Source organism: Ptychodera flava, unplaced genomic scaffold (genome assembly GCF_041260155.1).
Source record: "Ptychodera flava strain L36383 unplaced genomic scaffold, AS_Pfla_20210202 Scaffold_49__1_contigs__length_964681_pilon, whole genome shotgun sequence".
NCBI lineage: Eukaryota > Metazoa > Hemichordata > Enteropneusta > Ptychoderidae > Ptychodera > Ptychodera flava.
This window is the reverse complement of record NW_027248371.1, coordinates 891,267-913,939: the sequence shown is the minus strand read 5'-3', so window position 1 is coordinate 913,939 and position 22,673 is coordinate 891,267. Positions and strand designations below refer to the sequence as shown.

Genomic DNA, 22,673 nt, shown 5'->3' with positions numbered 1-22,673 from the left:
ATGCCAGAATTCAATATACTGTTATGATATAATAGCAATAAATCACACCCAGCGACGGTATACCACTCGATTTTGACCAGTTCACTCCGTATATCACTATCGCTCGTGCATATATGTCGCGAACTGGTCAAAATCTCGTGGTACCGTCGCCGGAGTGTGCATTATTGCTTAAATATTTTCCTTAAAAATAAACCACGAACACACAATAATGTCATGATGAGTGTCAAGTGACAGAGAATACCTTCACGCTGATCTTGGCACTTTGATCAATAGTTTACAGGGATATTTCTTGTCTACCTAAAGTTACATCATTGTTTTCTGCTTGTCTGTTCTACATGTCAGTGAGACCAAAGGTTTGCTTGACCTCCCAATCAGAATGTCTCATGATGCCGAACGATATATAATTAACTTACAGAATGACATAAAATCAATATGAAAAGAGAAGAAAAGAGAGGAACTTTGCGGCTGTAAAATTTAAAACACTTGTTTCATATAGAGTTATGCATGGTCCTGTGTCTGGGAGCAACAACACTCAAAGAAAATTACCTTATCAATGTTAACAATGGACATGTTTGAAATACCTAGGTAGAAATCTGATGTCTAAGTATGTCCATTGAACCAGTGCAATCAGAGCAGCATGGAAACTGGAAAAAGCGATAAATATGTAGGTTTTATATTTGTGTCTTTGGGATTTTTTTTGGGGGGGGGGGGGCGTTGAAATGTCTCCATGTACTTTATTGTCACTTAAGTCTAAGATACACCAGAAGCAAATTCTACCTCTCATTCAATCATTATGATTTGAAAAGACTGTACTTCCGGCACGCGTCATTTCACATTTTTTACCTCCCTGACTTGCCCTGCAGCCAATTATATTTATCAAAATTATGTTGTTTTCATTCACATGTAAATTAATGTTTATTTATTCCAATAACTACACAGCAGTAATAATTATTTGTTAATTCTAAAACCAAAATGTGAACTTTTATCTTTTTGAAATATACACTTGTTGCGATAAGTCATGTATTTTTTTTTCTTCTTCAGTAATATTTTCACCCCAAAAATGAAAACAATGTTCACTTTTGCAGGATGGACTCTTGCAAATTTGAGCAACATTCACTACAAACGCTTAATATAAACAACAACTTTAAAATTTAGTTTCATAACAGGTGAAACCTTTCAGAAACTTCTCATAAGAAATAACAGATATATATAACATAGGAAACTAATGCATTGCCAATTAAAGCCACTCAGGTTATGGAAAGCTCATCCTTCAAAAATATCAAAGCGAAGGGTTTCTTTGAAAGAAAAAAGACAATTATATATATTTCACTAATCCAGTGATGTAGAAAATATTGGTTACAGGTGGCAAAAATAAAAGTTAAGCTGGTTACAAGTGGTGTATGTGAATAAAACGTTTGTGCAAAATGTCCTGAGTTTTTTAAACTATATTTTCACAGCCGGCAAATTTTAGCTGACAGCCAGTTGTTTTTGTCGGCTTCTGGCTATTTTCTACATCCTTGTAATCTTATCTACCTAAGTTAAGAATCTGGCAAGAGCAAAGTGTGTCTTTGTTGGGATCAAAGTACTCATGAGCACTAAACTCTTTCAAGAAAGCTAAGTGAAATTCTCAAAGGGCTTTTAGAATAATGAAACCCTGTCAGACTTAAACAGATAATTGAAGGGACAGATTCACAGGGAGCTATGTACAAACAGATCCATTAGAGGAAAAATATAGAAACGTAACTGCTGTGCAGTACATTCAATTTCTCTCAGACTTGAATGCTAGAAGCAATAGGTCTGTGACTTTTGTATGAAACTGATACCCAAACACACGTTTTAATGAACAGCTACATGTATTATTGGTATACCACTATCACATTATACTCCAGTCCATACAATGATAATGTTTTCAGTAAAATCTGACAAAAATGCACGCAAAATCTGCAAAGTTTAATACATTGCACCTCATCAGGTTTTGTTAGAAGTACTTGTACACATAAAGCTATATATTGACAGAACTTATGACCAAAACTACAGTATCTCCAACAACTTTAATTTACTTTGCTATATCAATAATTCACTTCAAGTTTTTTGAACTTGAAGTTTGTTGTATTTGACTGAGATGAGAATAATTCTGCTCTGCAAAAGGAGGATTACATTGTATGGTTTCAGTGGCAATCATGGTATTTCCTATTTCGATATTTCATTCAAACACAATTTTTCATACAAAATATGATAAGAAAATGCATGTGCGTTTTGTACGATATGCCTCTCGAGGCAGTGTAGGTGGGTTTGGGAACTTTGCTCAGTCTTACTGTTTATGTGTTTCATGTGTTGTACATCCATGAAAAAAAGTGAAAAACTTTAGTTAAATTGTCCAATGTCACAACAGTTTGCATATACACGTGGAACAATTACATTTCGCTTCTGAAAATTAGTAAAATACCACAAACGAAATTTTTCCCCAAACTTACAGTTAACTTTAATGAACTGGGCACTACATTTTTCTTCTTACAGAAACGTACTGCCAATGTCAAATTGCGATTTACATGTAAGCCCACCAAATGTCACATTTGCTAAAAAGGACAAACGTTTGCAGATTGAAGGAACTAGTGTATCCCTTTAAAAAATCGTAATTCATGGAGTTCATTAAAATTTCACAGAAACAGGAGGCAGCGCATTAAAAACACTACCAATAGTCAGAGAACTTTAGACTTTTTTCGTTCATTGCAAGTGGCATATGCTTACATACTGACTGGAGTGCGCTTTTGGAAAATGGAGTGCACAAAAGAAGCTTCAAAGACTTCTCTGTATACACAGTTTAATATACTAATAGTTTGTAACTTTTGCAATATTAAAACTGCATTTTAAAACACGCTGGGGGACATTTTCGAAAGTACATAACAACATGGAGGCAATTTTACCTCAATGATTGTCAAGACGAGGTGTTTCATCGATGTTCGCTAAATAATTAATAAAGGTATACTATCAATGGCTAAAAAGCACAAGAAGACTATTCGCTTTATATAAGTATATTACCACATTCAGTGCATTTTCTTAGATAGTCTTAGCTACAAATATTAAAAGATGCTCTTTTTCACGGCTTTTACTGTGACACTTTTTCGCACGGGGCACAGTACGATGAATGATCATACTGGTTTTATACTGTTTCATAACAAGCGAAATCATTGATTCCCAGCGGGAGTTCGCTCCCTGACAAGTGACATTCATACCCAAAACGACTATTGGGCTTTCAAATATAACTGAATACTTACATTTTTGCTGGTGTCAAGAGGCGGTAGGTGGTCCGATGAATTGCCACTGAGGCTGTCCACTGCAGTTCCGGGTACATTGACTCTCCTCCCGGCGGGTCTGGGCCTGCTTGGTCCCGCAGCTGCAACCGTGTTCGACGCCATCATGCTGGTTCCGCAGTTGGGACAGTGCACTTGGGCCTGAGTATTTGGAAACGTGCCGGGCGTAATCGGAGTGCCGCACAGTGAACACGATATATCAGTAACTGGGTATGCCATCGCCACACTGGTGGCCCATATCACCTCCTATAATTGCATGATTTGGCATTGAACATGCAAGATCTGCAGCGTGGTTTGTGATTCTGTCAGCGCAAGCTACGACGCCATTTTGATCGATGTCAGCGGTGAAACTGAGCTACTAAGCCAGCCGCAGTTCACAGCTCATTAATAATTAATCGTCAAGCTCCTCTTTTTTCATTCACGCGTATCGATCGTCGTGATGACGGAGACTTATTAGCTGCAAAACGCCAGAACTAAATAAATATTGAAAATTAAACCAAGTCAATATTTCGATTCAAAGGGGAGATGGCACTGCCGACGACCCACGGTCTTCATCCACATCAACGGGACAGGTAAGGGAGGGCGCCACATTCTTTTGAAAAAAAGTTACTTCGTTGCCATCGCAATGTCGGTAACCATAGCAACGGGACGCCTTAGAAATTTTTCACGGAAGTTGCCGACCACTAGATTGGCGTTCACTACTCACAGTTCGGTAATTCTAGGCGTGCTGTGCAGGAAATGTGGTTGCAGTCCCTTCAACAGAGCGTAATCGTCGTCCATAGTCCCTCTATCCACCGACCGTGGATAGAGAGACTGTGAGTCGTCCTTAGACGTCTGTGTTCGGCCTTGGCCAGCTTTCTTTTAGGTTACTCTTTACTCTTATACTTTACCGTACTGCAGCTTCTCTTTAGGTTGTCCTTTACTTGGACACTCTACAGAACTGTGAGCAAGAGTTGCTAGGTAAATTCGCCACATAAAATTGTGATGTGTGAAAATTTCTTTTATGCGAATCTAGTATACTATTAGGATCTCTATATTTTTGTTGTCATTGATTATATCACTCATAAATGACAAAAATTAAAAAGCGATTTTCATCCCTGGAATGAGATATTGCCAAAAATTCCCTGACCCTGATGAGTAATATTGGAATCTAACAAGTCTACACCATGCTCTATTTTATATAATAGACTCACATGAACAATTTTTACCTTCTCCTGCCAAGCTTTCTTTATGATGTCTCTGCGTATTGGATGATAAATTGGAAAATCCTTGCCCTCATATTTGGCAAATAAGAAGTGTAGTTGAGTGTGAGCCGTGGAACTAGTGCACAAATAATATTTATTCAGAAATGTCATTGCATTGAATATTTTTTTGCGATAAATATTTACCTCTATAAATATAATAAAGGGGAGCATTGAACATTCAAAGTATCATGAAAGACTTCAATCATTAATTTTTTCATTTCTCCACTCTTCCTTTGCTATAATTCATCAGGTTCTTGAAAATATTTTTCAAATGCTGAATTTATTGAATCCTTGGTCAAATAAAATATTACTCAACCAGTACTCAGTAAGCGTGTTTTCCTGACAGCATCCCTGCACGATCAACGTACTATATTAAACTTCAAAATTTCAGCACAAGGTAGATGACTAGATAGACAAATACCTGGTTTAATAATGATTAGTTTAACCCTCTCAGTGCGAAAGTAAATTTTTGTCACCTTTATAGAATATACCCGTCACATTATTTTTAGAATTTTGCCAAAATTTTGATAAAGAATTGCAGCAAATGAAATGTGATGGCCATTACAAAAAATTTCGTAAAAATTGGTAAAATGTTGCACTAAAATTTTAGTTGGAAAAATTACAGCTGTGTCTGAGTTGCTTCTGACATTACTTGCTTGTCACAGCTAGAGTACCAATGGATGGATATGATGCTTGATATGTTGCTCTCTGGAAAGGAAGGGTTTCAGCAGTAGATGTTTTAGTGAAGTGTCTCTTTAAGTTCCAGTTGGGTGTAAATGAGTGGGAATTCCATATACTCTTTCAGTTGAATGTAGGAGTATAATACTAAGACAGAACTGACCAAGTGGCAATATGATCCCCTTGTTTAGAAAATGCATGGCATGGTGCAGCAATTGTCTGTTCCAAAATAATATTTCTCAATGCTTGAGTCAGTCTATAGGCCACTGATTCTCACCTTCCTATATGAATTTGTTTTTATTTTACTACACCAACTGTCAAACATCAGGGCTCTAACATCAATGTCCACAACTGCTAGAATTACCCATCTTGTATTTCAAAATACTTTCTTCCAGATGTCTGTACACATCAACATGGCTAAAAAAATTGAAACTGTTTCCACAAACATGTTACAATTGATTCCACAAAAGATGGAGTTTTGGTTACCGATATGATCGCCATTCCAGAAATACTTTTAGGATCCAAACAGCTTTTTTGATCAGTTCTATGGAATGTTTTTTTTTTCTCTTGTATGCATTGTTATGAAAATAAATATGTTGAAATGAAGGCTGATCATAACATATTTCTGTATGAATTCATTTTTTTGGCTGTGCTTTCTCTTTCCTCCAGTGATATTTCCTATTGGTCTTCACTCCCACAATGCTCTGCTTTCTTTACTGGCAAACTTTTGCTCAAAATTTCCTCAATGAATTTCACAACCATTCTCTTTCAAAACCGAGAATAAAAATCGGAGGGTCACCGCGCAAATTTGGTAATAGAAAAATAAATTACCCGATATATATTGATATTTGAAATTCAAAATGGCCGCCATCCCTGTGTTAGGGCTATAGAGAAAAATGGTATTTTCGATTTTCGAAAAACTTATAGAGTGAAAAGTTTTCTTATACCAAGATCTTTAAAACGAACCCCCACAAGCGTTAGATCAGAAAAGAATTGTAAAAGTTAGAGAGTCCGAACATCTGTCCCCGAGGTGCATTCTACCTTCATGCAAAAAGCTGACAATGGTACACAGATGACCAACTCACTGAGCCAACTGACGGCACATTTCTGATTGGCAAATATTTGATAACCACAGAAAGATAGGAAGTAATGTTTGCAGATTTTGCGTTGATACACTAGCAGCAACTAATAAATTAACTTCACTTGACCGTGAAAAGTCGCAATTTAGTTGAGGTGGAGGACAGACTGACATAGACTATATGCATTGTACTCCAAAATATGTAAAGGAAAGGACAAAGTTTAAAGAGGGTTAGCTTAACTAATGCACCTCATTAAGGGACCATAGGTAATTATGCAGCGCATGACAAACCTTATTGCATTTTGTTCTGCTCTGGGGGGGGGGGGGGGGGGGGGGGGGGGGGAGGAATGCATTTTGCACTACTTTGATTGATTATCCTGCACAAGTCTACCACTTTACCATAGTTTCACTGTCGAAACCACAGATATGTGTAACACCCAATCACTGTTCAAATTTTGTTTTGTAAGGTTTTATGTTTAAAAAGACGTCAGGAATTTTGATTATTAACAACTTATTTCACCAATTAATCGTATTTGGAGCAAGTTGAAATAGTAATTCACTGTCGCATTTTTGTACTTCCAAACTGCCATTTAAGGGAGGGCCTTTGAGGCAAAATGCAATGAATTCCGTTTGCCATGCATATATTTCAATTATCCACAGTACCTGAGGGAGAGTATAGTCTTGCATTACACATGTTACATGTGAGAGAAACTTGTGAGGTGACAGTAACCCTAGCAAAATGGGAAAATGTTAATCATAAACACACCACACCGTCACAAACAATTTACAAATTATATTTTTATTTGCTTTTTTCCTCTTCATCTGCAAAACCAGGTGTCAAATTTTGATGAATACAATACTTTTTTCCCCAAAGAAGAGCTTCGTTGCCATGGCAACTGGTTTTGTCAGTTACATACAACAAACTACGAACTCAACCAACACTATCTAAAACATTTCATTTTCTCTTTAATGTTCTACTGACTAAACTACTGTTTCTACAACTCTCCCGTCAAAGTGGAATCATAATTTACTTTCTACAGATTTTTTTTTTTTTCCTATATCAGCCTTATTTACTGCAAATTGTTAAAGTTCTTTTTTGTTAATTACTACGGCTACTTAAAACTATACCATCACAAAAGCACACTCAATGCATATTAATTTACCTAACTATCTTTGTAAGCAATGTCCTCTTTCACTCACACATTCAACTCTCGCTCTCCAAAAAAATTTTTTTGTCTTCATATTCAGACAGAAATTGTTGGATATACTAGTGTTTCTTTCCATGTTGACACATATCAGCAAAGTTGTAGGTCATGTGACAGTCATGTGATCTCCTGTAAAAAGCACAAATCGGTCAAATATACGGTTTTACACAGGTATATGTTGTGTATATCAAAATGCTCAATTTTCTTTCTGTACAAATTACAAAGACATGAAATTCCAGATCATAATTTTTACAAGGTTTCAGCTAACTCAAAATTCACAAGTACTTTTTTTCATCTCTCACATAAATACAGTACGAGGCAAAAGCTCAAAAGAGTGAAAACATACACTTGTTGCCAATCTGTTACACGGATTAAAATTCTACGACAAATTCATGATGTAAACTGACAAAAGAGCAAAAACCATTCAATTCTCTTTTTTTTTCTCTTATAAAATGTGACACTGTTGTCTGACAAAAAAACAACAGCCAGTGAAAAAAAATTATGCCTGTGCTATGCATTGAAGAACATGGCTTCAAGAGGCAAAGAGAAAACAGTCATGAAAAAATGATTATCTTGACCGTAAACAGTCAGTCACTCATGCAAGCCGACACAGCCATTCCTCAGTTTTATGGTAGTTGGCTTTTTTTCGCTCTCTCTTTCTATTAACCTGCAAAACACAGAGCCCATCAAAACGTGACCAAATTGAGGTGACCTATCACAAGTAAACGGATGAAGAAGTTGACAGTGATAAAGCTTTATACCAGTACTTCGTTTCTCCTTCAGTCCAATGTTTATCCCTTGCATTGTCCATAAAAGTGCAAAAATAAACCGTGACAAAACAGCTGCTCCGACACCCAAGATTCTAAAAAATGCGTTTTTGTCTAGGAAAAAACGTCTGAGCTATTTTCTCCGTCTGTACAATTTTAGAATGTTTTTCTTGTTCTCAAAAAGTTTGAATTTCACAAGATTGGCAAGTATACACAAATAATCAACATTATAGACAAAATAGAACTATCTTTTTTCCATAAAGAGATTTTTTTTTTAAATGTTTGTTGTACAGACAATGCAATGGATGACACAAGACTTTACAAGATCCAACTGTTTCACGCACAACACAGACTAGAATTTTTCTTCTTTCGTTGCCTGAGACTTTGGAGTTATCATGACAGAGAGAAAAAAAAACTAGAAAAAAATCTAATTGGACGTTTCACACATCATACTCATTTACTGGACATTCTCTGCAAGAGTTTCACAGGCCAGTTTTTTTCTTATCATACTACTACAAAATATTTGGCAAAAAACAAAAATAAATGATTTTAATACATCTTTGTTTCAGCTTCTGGAAAGCTTGCTTGTATGAAACTATTCAAGATTAAGTAAACAGGTTTCTAATGGTATCACCCCATCCTAGCTAGTTTGGTACAGTCACGTGCCCTGGATCGGGTTGGGTTCATTCTATTTGACAACAAAGAAGGGATGATAGACTTTAGAAGTTCAATGCAAACATGACTGATTTTTTTATTCTGAATTCACAGGGAAGGAAAGGGGATATTAAAAGGAGAGTACATTTGTTTTCTTGATAAACTGAATCAACGCTTGCTTACTGAAATACATTTACACATCACACACAGGCACACCTACACCATGCCTGCACCAACAACTCACTGTTTCTCTCTCTCACCCTCTCTCTCCTTCACTTAAAACAAGACCAGTACAATTTTGCTGTGTTTTCCTTCTTGTCTATACAGTTTAGAAAAGCGACACACACATCTAGACCTCTAGCTACTTTTTTTCACATTAAGGGCACCATAGTTACTTATATTCTTACACATTTACTTAATCTACACAAAGAACTCTCAACTACAGAACTTAAGATCTTTACACAATGAGGCCACTGAAGGCCATATTAAAATTCCTTTTTACAGAAATAATTTTATTATTTTTTTAATTTTGAGTGGCACACCCTCTGGCTGGCAGCATTTTGCTAGTAGTCAGAAAATATTTTATACTTATAATTAAGCATGACAATATGTTTTTTAAAAAAAACATGTTTACTGTGATGACATAATTGTTCTTAAATATCTGCTTTGGTTCTGTTAGAAATCCTGTACAACAGGGTCACATCACCAGGATGGCACCCTCAACTATTCTATAAAATATGACAGGTTTGAATAAACAATCAAATGAAAGCTAGCCACCCAGCAGATTTGTTACCTATACAATGGCCAATCAGAGGGCTTGTCACAGGTCGAAGGGAAAATACCAGTAATTCACCAATATGCAGCCTTATGTATATTTGCTCTTGTGTGGGACCTGACATGGATTTCTCTGGTTCTCTTGGTTTGTTTGTTTGTTTGTTTAGGCTGTACTCAAAGAACCAGGTTTTACTGTTATAGACTGTCCAACTAAACACTGACATCACCATGAAAAAGCAACCTGTCTTACAGTTAGTTATAAAACAACAAGTTTTTACAAACGTTTTTGAAGAAATCTTCAGATAATGAGGATTTTGCCCCTTTGGGGATTTAAAGTATTTTCTGAAAAAATAAAATGTAATAAACACTGTTCATAGTTTTCCAGTGTGTATGTTATCACCAAATAGACCATGATTGCACAAGTCATGATGATGTCATTATTTTAAGTTGACGTGATGTCACATATTTGATGTGATTTTTTTTGTGATGTCATGATGCTCCGGTTAAAAGCCAGTTTTACTGAGCTGGGTAGCCCTGTGGTTGCATGAAACTTGGTTGCGTAGCCGGAGTCGGTAAAAGTCCACCTGGGTTGCTGGGCTGCATCACTTGGTTGATTGGCTGTTGCTGACTAGTTGTGTAACTCTGGCCAGTTAGTGCAGCTGGCTGACCTGGCTGTGTTCCGTATCCTTGCATGTTATACCCAACCATCATGTTGGTATGTCTGTATGGAGGGACAGTACAAAAAGATACATGCATTTACTTAGAGTCGTAATACAACACTGAGTCCTGGGTACTGTACACCCTGACAAAGGACATTTCTTGGCGTAAAATATATCTGTGGCTGTCTATAAAACTAGTGATTGTTTTATCTTTTAATGGATTATCTATGCCTAAATGGAAAATTGGAAGACTTAAAGAAGTTCCTTTCCAAGGAATGGGGCGTGTTGCAAGATCAAGTGTGTACTTGTTAAAGTGTGTAAATGCAAACAGTCTAGAGGAAAGTCTGGCGCCCTCACATGGTCATCCAATTTGCATGAAGACTTCCCTATCCTGACAGCTCATCTGAGCACTTTGGAAGGACATAACTACTACCAGTAAAAACTTATAAATTATTGTGGCAGTAACTGTATTGAAGAGACTCAACATGCAAAAAGTGCACCAAATTTCAGACCCTGATATTGCTTTTTTGCTTTCTTTCTTAGTTTTGTAATTATGCCTTTCCTGCTACACTGTGTCACCTATATTTTTACAGTCACAATTTTTATTTAACAGTGGAAATTTTTCTACACAAACAACTTTTCCCTTGTTGCGATTAGATTTATGGCTATAAAAGTGAGCAAAGGAATATGAATTCATGCATGACTACTGTATTTTGTGTCAATGGAACACACAAGAACAAATATTTGACCAGAAAATTCATCACACACTGTTCATATGGGATGTCCCAACTGTCAAGAAGAATCTCACTTCTTTGCCATAGAGGGCTCCCTACCAACTTCTGACCATTCTCTGGAAAACTTCATCATTTTGTGAACTATTCAATCACATTTACTTTCCTATGCTATGAGGTTGTCAATCTTTTACACAAACAGCTGCAACTTTGGAGATGAGGAAATAACTGAAATCCTTGGAATTCTGCCATGTGTGAAAATCTAAACAACATGACAAGCAGGTGTTTGTACACTGGTCTGGTATTAATTGAAAGGGTTTTTGTCTTTTCTATGGGCTAAAAATTTAGTGTATGCAAAATAAGTGCTGTGGGTGGAGGTGGGGGATTTCAATGTGATACATCATTACATTACAGAAGCAACGCTCTCTCACACACGTGGATGGTCAAGATATTGGAATATTTCTGCAGATGACTGCATGTGAATGAATGTTATACAATGTTTACATAGCTGATTGAGAATAGTTCGCCAAATTCATGAAGACATTGGAAAGGCACAGAATTCGTGTGTAATATATCTTATTGAGTTGTCAAAGGCATAAGCTGGCATAAGTTTGGCATTTGAGTTTGATGAAAACATTTCACAGATGTCTTCAATTTTTAGATTTTAGTGACCGTCGATGTTGTCTCACTGTTGGAGCCTTTTCTTTGAACATAGTATGCAGTTCTTTTAGATAAAGGTTCAGGAACACAGATTCAACCCAAAGACAATGTTTTGTTCATACTGGAAACGGGTAAAAGAAACTATAAGACTTTTGAACAAACACTGATGAAGGACAATCTTTTGAAATTCATCATTAATCAATAATACTAAACGCCGGTCTGACTAATATCTTTAGAAACATATTGTAGACTGAACATTTCTGTAACAGAAAATGACTGCTACTTCCGTATAGGTTTTTATTACATAAAATCACTGTACTCCTATCTAACAAGATTTCTGGACTTTTTGAGCTGATTCAGAAATTTCTAGATATTTCACTGCAACAGCTCTATACCAGTACATAGAATATGCACTCAGGAGAATTTTCTTGAGTCTACGGTATAATTATGTCAATTTTAATTCGAGAAGCATACAATAAAGAAATACAAAGTGCATGGGTCACTCAGAGTTATAGGTCAAAATACAAAGTTCACAGGTCACTCAGAGTTCACAGGTTAAAATAGACTCACCCCTGATAGGGAGGATAGTAGTTGTAACTCTGCTGAGGAACGGCTGCAGCTCCAGCCACATACTGCTGTTGTTGAATCTGTTGTTGTTGCTGGGCATACGGGTAGTATTGGTTCCACTGACCCTGCTGGTAATTGTAATAGGGATTATACGTATTTTGTTGCTGCTATTAAAGAGGGGGTGAAAACAAAGAAAAGCTTGTCAGTGTCTTGGGTAACTCAAAATGTGACATTATCAGGTGGAATATTGCAAGTCGTATTCATTCCTTTCACCACTTTCCCTACATGTTCTTCAACTGTCTGGGTTAGCAACTCCAAATACTCATTGGCTTCAGTTCACGTAAAGGGCAATATTTCTTTGCAACATTCAATTTCCAAATTTTTGACACTGCTAGTAAGCCAGGAGACTAAATTTACATGCAAGACTAAAGTGAGTTCAGTTCACCTTGTAAACTTAATTTATTTTGTTTTGCTTTAAGAATGTTTTGTTTTGTTTTAAGCAATATTTTCATGCTGTTTTTGGTAAAGGCCATGGCGAGAGGAATGAATGAAAACACACACATCACAGATGGCACAGACATAAGAGCAGACAAATGAACACAGGTAGAGAGATGGAGGACTTTAAAAAGAGAACACCCTCTGAGGAAAATCATGACGCCAGGATCACCCTTGAGTACACAGAAATTAAGAGAGTGCCAGCGGAAGACAAACAGACATGAAAGTACAAGATAGGTGCATGTTGTCACAATGACAAACAAGTGAGATTTTGTCAGGTGCATGTCTAAACAAAAGTGACAAAGATGAGCATGGTGCGTGATACAGATTGACTCCAAGATAGCCAGGGAATGTGTTTATGGACAAACAACAGACGAGACATGGGTTGCTACATGCATGGGATCATGAGAGTCAGAACGGACAGAGATATCCGAAAGTGATGACTCTGTCTAGGAAGGAAGATAACAGAGTGATACATTGAGGCATGTTATGGTAAAGACCGACACAGATGTTTGCATGCACTACATTTAGACTTCAAACAGCACTGTCAAGATAAACACACCATTTTCTGATTTTTCTGTTTTCTTACCTGGGCTTGATAGAGGGGATCCGACGACTCCTTCCCCCATGAACATTTCACAGAGTGGCAATTGATTTGTGTTCCGTGAATATTGACAATGGCATGGGCTGCGCTCTCATGAGTTGAGAAGCTGAAAACAAACAAATTAAGGGCAAATGAGTGCCGGGTGCATGCAACAACATGTTCCCTTCCCAATATTGTGATGTTCTCAAATGTTCAATGGAGTAATTATCAAAATGATTGCAACAAAAAATGTTTATGTCGAAATACAATACTGCTAAAACTGATTAAGTTTGGATCTGAATGCAAAGTACATGAAGAATGGTGCAACCAAGGCAGTGACTTAAAATGACGGTCAACAGATTTCTTTTGGCAATGAAATCACCCGATGCATGTCTCCTGGTTAACAGTGGTGAATATTTTGAACTTGACCTTGATGTTATTAAGAGACAAACACAAAATCCTGCAGTTGATCCGTTTGACGAGAGATTTAATCAATGGTTCTTGTTTCAGATTCAATGACTCCTCAATAGTTGTTGTAAAGGATTGCACAAGGTTTGTAAGGGGTAACAGGAAAATACCAGAAAATACCAGACTGGAAGGAAGAAGATTAAGAAAACAGAATACTAACCGTATAAAGGCATATCCTTTGTCTGGGAACACTCTGACTTCTTGGATTAATCCATATGTGCTGAAACCTCTCTCATCTTTGCCTCTGTTGCCAAGAGATACAGAAGATTCAGTGAGTCAGAGAGACAAGAATACATAGGAGTTTCAGTGTGTCAATCATGTCATAAAATGCAATTATAAAGTCTCTGCATGCATTTCAATGTTTTTATGTAAGTAAAATGTGCATTAAATTAAATGAAAGTTGACAATCTCTCAATGGTTTACAAAACTTCAACAAGCAGGCCAGTTTCCTTTCTTAATGAAATTCCACTTGCTACTATTCACCAGTTATCTTTCAAAAACAAATATTTTTCCATGTGGTATGACATCTGTGATCTTTTCGGAGATAGTCATAAACCTGAACCATATCATTTCTGATTTGCCTCTGCTGTAAACAAATTTTTACATTAAACTGCAAAAATTTAACACAATCAGACAATATCTAACTGATAACGGTGCTTCTTATATCCATTTCATCACAGATTGCTGATGCAATGCAACGTTAGAGTCATTGATCATTTAAGAGAGTGATGATCTGTGGTAAGAATAAAATAAAATGTTCACAGTATGCTTTGAGGTGTTCAAATATTGGTTTCATATCACACATATAGAATGGACTCACCAGTTAAGCCACTAGTAACACCTCCACAGTATACTGTTGTATTTGTGTAATTAGCTTGGCTCAGTACTTCATCATAAGTCCACTGCTTCACCGCTGTGCAAATGGAAAAATATACATTTTCTGAGTGATGCTGTTTTCAAACTCTACTTTTGCCATGATACTGATTTATGATCATTTTAAAGTCATTTAAAAGAGTTAAAATGTTATGCACTCAAAAACTTGAAATACTGAGGGTAAAAATTCACGGTAAGCCACAATACTTACGCTCAGTTTGTCTTGGTGGTGGTGGTTTTCGTGTAGCCCAATTAGTACGGATGGCTCTACCCCCTAACCACTGCCCACTCATCCCTTTAATTGCATTCTCTGCTTCCTGTAAATGAAGTGTAATGAAAAAATGTGAGTTATTCTGAAATCCAACTTCTTGCAAATTTCCATGAGTGAAAATATGCAACGTTCATTAAATTAAGTCATTAAGTTTACCATGCTTTAATCCATCAGCCCTTGATATCACCGAAAGAGACCTTGCTTGGCCAAATAAAATACAGGATTGAATTGAAAATTTGGTAATAATAGGGTTGAAATGTAATAGTCACACAGACCTACGAACAACAGGTTGTAGATCTGTAAACACGTGTTACACAGCGCCCTCTATAGTCCCAACTACTCAGCATTGTAAAAATCTACTAAAATTTGGCATGGTGCCATTGCACACCTTGTAGTCATTCATATTAATATTAAACATGATAACAATTTGTTGTTGATCTGTCCACTTTATTTTTTGCAATGTAGCTGCTGGGAGATACTTTGAAGAGTCCCACTAAAAAATTCAGAACCACCTGATACATTAGACTGCATTTTAAGAAGTATCTGCATATTTGAGGAGGTAAACCCTCATAGATTAGCTTTTAGAAATTGTCCTTGAGAAAAACAAACATCATTTGCATTCTACCATGTTTTAATTCTCTACATTCCCTCACTCATTTATTTCTCCCCGTATCAGCTTACGGTTTGTACAAGATAAGAGCGGAATCCGAGGGGCAATTATGACAGAATTTGAGGATGAATGATGTTTGATATCCATTCAGGTCTTGTGCCGCCGCTTATTGGCTTTGCTGATGGCTCCCAGTAATGAGTTTCCATGAAAACAGATCATTGCAGAATAATAATTTATGAGCACAGTGAGGGAGTCTGACATGCTGGGAAAGCAGGCCCCCGAATTTTGTGATTGAATTTTTTTTTAAGCGAATGCTGCAAACAGGTGAGGTTATATTTGAAAGAGGCAACATGAATATCAAACAAATAAAGAAGCAACTACTTCAGTGAAATACAATTTCAATGTTTTTTTCAGCTTTGAAGAGATAGCAATTTTTGGGTGAGCATTCTTCTCTGATTTGATTCATGGATGGGTATTTGACGGTAAGTTGTGAGACAATTCCACTGCACGCACACAGGAAAGAGAATGCCAATGAGTGGAAGGCGCGAGGGGAAAAACAGCAAATTTTCAGCGTACTTAAATGCTCAGAAATAATTACAGCCGCGGGCGATTGTTACACAAGGCAGTGTTGTACAGGTGATCCAGGCAATGATTCTCAATTTACACGGCAGTATTTCAGTCGACTGCCGTACATCCCCGAGGTGAAACGGTAAACTCCGAAATGAAGCGAGAATGACTATATGATGAATTTACTGGGAATAGAGCCATAAAGCTTTTACATTAGTTGTCTAAAAATAACCAGGCTGCTGCAACTGCTTAAAACGAAACAAAATGAAATGATTCTTTTCACTTACCGCTTTGTTGACAAATGAAACGAACCCATATCCCTTAGATTTGTTTGTCTGTAAGTCTTTAACGACACGAGCGTCCCTACAAAAACGGAAACAAAACATCATGTCACCTTTTAATGTTGTGATCAAAGTGTTTAAAAACACATTATTAGAATACAAAAAAGGAAAATATAAAAAAAATGGAATAATAAAAGAAAAATGGACATTTAAATTGAAGTAAATTTTGACAGAAATATGTAAGGGAAAAACAGCATTTCAAAACTTCCAAGCTCAGACATGCGTTTATTTATGGATCTTAAATGATCTTCTTTGTCTTTTTTTGGTGGGAAAATTTTTTGATTAAAAATTGCTGCACACAGGTACAAATCTGCCATAGAAAAACATTTATAAAAAATTTTTAATGAAAATGCAAGTGACGTTACAAAATTTGTTGATAGATAGATGTGTACCAAAGAGATTAAACAGTATGATATACAATGCCATTTTTTCACCCGTTTTCACTTATTTTTGGCAGTTGGTTCTTTAACGTCTCCGGCCATCTATATTTCATTTTTTTAAAATTGGATTTTGACTCATTACTACTACCAGTCACAAACTGTATGGCATTGTAGATCAATCGCACAAATTAAAAAATTAAAAAAGGTAAAAATATTTACAAATATATATAATATATAGAGAGATATAAAAAAGGGGAAATGGACACAGTAATAGAAAGACAAATGCCATTGGAAATGCACAAACAAAGACCAAACTGTCACCTAACCAGTCCAATACAAAGCTCTTCCAAGACATTATAAAATAATAACAAGAACCAACAAGATACACATAATCAAGCAGATATGCCTTCAAAACTGCGAGTTTTTTTAAAATGTCTTTTGATATTTTTTAGCCTTTTTGGTCGGCAATCTTTTTAACTACATGCCACAAATTATGAAGGAAACCCAATTGGTAACGATGACTTCTAAATCTACAAATTCTGAATCGGCATTCACCAATTTTCTCCTCTAAATTCTTTCTACTTTTTACACTTTCATCCTGAGTAAAATATCAGTACATTTTTTCATTTGAAAAAACAATCAAGGAAGATGCATGCATACAATTTAATCATTGCAAACTTTCTCTGCCATGAGAATCTATGCATTTTTACATGCCAAAATTCTTTACGATTAGAAATCTATTTCTCTGATGCCTAATGATCAATTTTTAATTTAAAGATGTTAGTAGCAGAGCCTACAAGATCTACTTTGGAAGTACTTAGTTTCTATGGCAACAGGAGCATGATCACGGTGCCTGGCAAAACTATTTGGCTAACAGCTAGTGGAGCGGGATGCATGCTGACCAAAAGAGAAAAAACTTGACTCCAGAAAAATCTACAACCATGACATATAATGGCAAGTATGTACAGAGATAAAATGGCTCTTTTGGAAAGTTTTTTTTTTTTCGATTGTTCGCCAGATTCAAAAATTAATACGAAAATGAATCAAAATAGCTAGGCTAATATAGAAGAGTAATCGTGTAACATTTAAAAAACACAGCAAATACCCAGCGTAAACACAAGACAAGTAAGAGATAGTCAAAAGTAGGAAAAAAAAACTAAAAAGTAGGAATGAAAAGGCATACGTAGCCTGCTTTGTTTACAATGCTCATTTTATTTGTTGGTAGTAGTATTCTACGCTTTCTTTGGGTTGGGGTCCAATTTGGTCGGACAGCCGATCAAACGCCGCTGAAAAATTTGGAAATTGATAAAGAGGACTCAGAAGTCTTGATATAATAATTGAAGAGAGAGAAAAGAATGGACAGGAGAACTAAAGATTGGAATGATTTACACACATACTAAATGTAGGAAGGAAAGGTAGCCGGTAGGAAAAATAAAACGAAAACATTTATAGTGGACTCAAGCACCAAAATAAATATAAGAAAAACGCATGATGTAACAAATATAATTTGATGTATTTTTACTGACATGTTTTACAAGCTTGTGAGTTGCTGAGAGGGCTAGAATAGATTGACACCTTTTTTTTTTTTTTTGGTAGCGGCTGTTGATGATTGCGTGTGATGACATGTCAACCTTTTTACTTTGTTCATTTGTGAAAGCTGGATGGCATCCCTGGCAGTATTGCAGACTACAACATTAGAAAACTCGAAAAACTTCTTGCAGCCAGGAATTTTGAAAAATTCATCTTCTGTACTGACTGACGAATAAATCTTGTGAATTTTCTGAGCAATGGTCGGTTGTGTTCTTCTGAGAACACATTGCCTCTTGAAAATATCATTTATTTCAATTTTCAAAACATCTGATCTTTTCAATACTTTTCTTCATCTTCATTGGGAGGGGTTCTTTCATGGGGCCTAAAAGGTCAGAGTTCATCACATGCACGTTGCACCAGCCAATCAAAGATAAAATATTGTTGTTAGCAGCAATCGCATTGCAGTTATTGAGCTGAACGTTATAATGAAGACAAATTTATCCGATAAATTGTGGAGTGACTTCTTTGTTGGTGTGACAGAATTTGAATTCATGAATGCTGAATAAATATGCAAAATGAAATAACAAACGGTAATATAACAAAGGAATGACACTAAAATTATGTGAAGAAAATTATCGGACATTCCATCAATTTATGAATAAACACTGGGGACAGTAATCACAGGAAAAGACAGATGAGGGAATCGAATATCTTTAATGATAAACTGAATATTGTGGCGAGGCTGCACCGTGATATAATACTCACGAGATTTCCCCAAAGGCCGAAAATGCATTCTTCAAATCTTCTGTCTCAACTTCAGGAACCAAATCACCAACAAATACATGATAATGATCTGTAGAAAAGGAAAAAAATAGGAAACAAGATAAGTCAAATTTTCTTGTTCATCCCCATAAAATATATATAACCGTCGTCCTCCATCAATTTCGCTGTTTTATTTTGGATTCGCAGTTTGACTGAAGGAGCTCACAGGACCCCTCTGCTTGCTTGGAATTCTGGGTGACTAATTCTATGTCACAATTCGGCTCCAGAATCTCTGTTTTGGAAATTAATATAAATTACCCTGCATAGCAGCTGAAAGATAAAACAAATTCTCTGTCTGATGCATTTCACCAGACTTAACACACTGCCAGCATAAGCCCTACATCTTAGAAAATAATTTACCACTAATCCAACCACGCAGACTACACCTCCTGGGTAAAATAAATATAACACAGTCAAAATGCCAAAAACATAGATTTTGACGAAAAAAACATTACACCTATTTCTATGAGCCTGAACAAAATGTATTACATTTTTGACAGACAGGCATTTTGCTTTACTGTACAAATGATTGATCATTGGTTGTTTTAACTTTTTTCAATACAGCATGTCTTGAAATATCAAATATTATTCATATGTGTTCATGGTGACCAGATGGACTGACAAGCTCCTATTGAACGTTCATGTTAGTATTGTGTAAGAACTCTTTTGAAGAGAGTGGCTGCTCTCCAAGGGTGACCTCACGCGACCTTTTGCCAGTAAACCACTCACACTTGGACTGACCACAACTTGATGGTGATTGATAGAAAATATACCATCAGCTTATTTGCCATGCTAGAGGATCACAGAACATTTAAAAGACACATCATCTGGTGTGGTCTTATGGTTACTAGGAGTACCTCCAGAAACTTTCAGGGTAATGTGAAAATAAATATGAGAGATACACTATTCCCCTGAGAAACTCATCCATTTCTGTTACCATGGTAACAGTCAGCCCTCAGTACTTTCTACACAAATATCGCAGGAAAGACAATCTGTAAGAAGTATACGATCAATTAATTGAAATGTCAAGTGTGATTGATTTCATCATGTCTGTTTTGTTTGTTTTTGAAAACACTTGTTTATTCAGAGCCAGACAGAATGTCATCCCCTGGCAGCAGCATGGCGTGACTCTAGGTGTTATTAAACTTAAAGTAACCCAGACATGAAGACTACTAGCTGCAAAATCCAGTTTCAATATTTGCCGACCGTTAATCTAGAAATAATGGCCTGGGTCCTGGGCGTGGAGAGCTGGGGCTCTCAGAACAGTCATGGCTGACACAGTGCCGCTGATAGATCTAATCAAAGTACTTGTATTACAACTGATTAGGAATATCACCGGGAGCTTTTTCGTAAACACCCATCTTGATTCACCTGTAGTGTTTCTGCACAATCGTGATCAGTTTAGGTTGAGTACGACCACAAAATGATTCGAAGGACACTGCTTTGACTCCAGAAGAAGGCCATTAGCCGAGGAACTGAAAGGCAGCCGGCAGCTAAACTGTCTTTTTCTTTCCATAAAGTGAACGGAAGATGGAATTTGAAACAACTGCCTATCAAGCTACGGTTTGCACACGTGTAACTTGATGCTTAGTGGCAAAGAAACCTGACTTCAAAGAACATATTGAACTATCTTTGAGTAACGAAAACCTAGGATCATCGTTAAGGTGTACATTTACACATCCACAGACACACTACATAACTGAACTCATTCTCTGAAGCCAAAAAAAAAGAAGGGGGAAAAAATTTGCACACATGTCATATTAAGCCTAGACAACCTTTCAGCATATTGCATATCGCACACTGCTAGATGAGATGGATTTACCAACACAAATGAAAATACCCTGTGAACCATATGGTGGCAACTCGATGTTCTGTAGTACAACTAATATACAGGGGCATATTGCTGCCCTACGGGGTCACTGCAAATTGATTCATTTCGATAAATATTAAAAGTCTGTCAAATATTGGTTAGTCTTGTTTTCTTTCACTTTGTTTGGAGACATAGGGTAGCAATTTTCAATAACATGCATGGCCTGTGACAGATGTTGGCAGTTCTGTCCAAGATACAGGCAACTGTTTTTTTCCCCAGAACAATGTCTCAATTACATGTTTAGTTTCACCAGGTATTATACAGGCCCGAAGAGTTTTTTACATCATCAATGAATAGGTCGAATGGTCAACATCAGACAGGGGGACTATCAATCATCCTGAACAGCCAATCACAGGGCATACATCGGACAGGGGGACTGTCAATCACCCTGAACAGCCAATCACAGGGCATACATTAGACAGGGAGACTGTCAATCATCCTGAACAGCCAATCACAGGGCAATATAAACTGCCTCTTCTTGACTGCCTGTCACAAGAAATTTCATCACAGCAACTAATAACCAAAAATTGTCCAGACATTAGAGACACCAACTTTCGCAAAAAAAATGAGAAAAATTCAAACAAAATAGAAAAGTTTCTGAATTAAAATGAAAAAAAAAGTTATGTCTAATAAATCTTGCTGGGAAGCCAAGCGTTGTACAGGGGAAATATCAAAGACAAAACAAACATGGCTCTGCTAATTGCTTGTGTCATTCCCTACTCACGAAATACAATGGCAATATTTGCACAAGCACTTTTATTTTTGCATTTATTTGCAATAAATATTATTGCAACTTAAAAAAGATCCCACAGAAAAAAACACTGGTATGTTTAACATACAGACTATCTCCACAGAAAGTTGCTGGCCTCTACCAGCAGTTTACAGCTGTCAATATTTGAAGTGGCACAAACCAACATGAACTTTTCTTTCCACAATTGAATGATTGTGCAAACATGAGAGAACACATCTGTTATCTCCTGAAACAATAAGACGAGCACATGTCTAATGTTTGGGAGAGGTATTAAACATCACAACTGGCACTGACAAGCCTATTATGTTTTGGGTTTTTTTTTAAAAAGAGTGATGTTCAATGGTTGTTTAGTGAAACCATTAAAAATTCTACTGAGAGGCAGGTGGGCGTCAGGGCGGTAAGTTGAAATACTTGACTTCATAATGTGAGTCAAACAGAAAACACTGAATAACATTTGTTGGAAATTTGGAAAGAATATGAATATTTGATACAGGTAGGTCTTATCATCAGACTAACTCTTCAAATCTTGCTCCTTTTTGAAAGCAGTAAAACTTATCCCACCGATAACAAAATATATACACTTTTGTAAAGCTTTGTGCCTGCCATCAAAGCAATGAGTATTTGAAATCATTTCACAAAGAATTCTACAGAACCTTAAGTCAGACAACGACAGACTCCAGCAAAAAATGCAGGGGGGGGGGGGGGAGAATTAAAGTAATTAAGATTCAACTCTTGTTCATGGACTGGCAGACAAGTGGTAACGTTTATTCAAATTAATCAAGCT

General features: G+C 36.5%; 2 protein-coding genes across 2 annotated transcripts in view; both read right to left on the bottom strand.

Annotated features, from left to right (window-relative positions):
- LOC139128322 (probable E3 ubiquitin-protein ligase HECTD2) overlaps positions 1–3,665 on the bottom strand; it is a 41,195-nt gene extending 37,530 nt beyond the window's left edge. The window contains 1 exon segment of the mRNA XM_070694117.1: positions 3,276–3,665. Within this exon segment, the coding sequence (XP_070550218.1) occupies positions 3,276–3,530 (255 nt within the window). The 5' untranslated portion in view covers positions 3,531–3,665.
- A 6,475-nt stretch (positions 3,666–10,140) lies between these two features.
- Positions 10,141–22,673, bottom strand: part of LOC139128323 (nucleolysin TIAR-like) — a 103,172-nt gene continuing 90,639 nt past the window's right edge. The window contains exons 6-13 of the mRNA XM_070694118.1: positions 19,212–19,299; positions 16,483–16,558; positions 14,959–15,064; positions 14,695–14,787; positions 14,035–14,110; positions 13,413–13,533; positions 12,332–12,495; positions 10,141–10,432 (exon numbers count right to left, since the gene is read on the bottom strand). Of these exons, the coding sequence (XP_070550219.1) occupies positions 10,228–10,432; positions 12,332–12,495; positions 13,413–13,533; positions 14,035–14,110; positions 14,695–14,787; positions 14,959–15,064; positions 16,483–16,558; positions 19,212–19,299 (929 nt within the window). The 3' untranslated portion in view covers positions 10,141–10,227. The remainder of the gene's footprint in view (positions 10,433–12,331; positions 12,496–13,412; positions 13,534–14,034; positions 14,111–14,694; positions 14,788–14,958; positions 15,065–16,482; positions 16,559–19,211; positions 19,300–22,673) is intronic.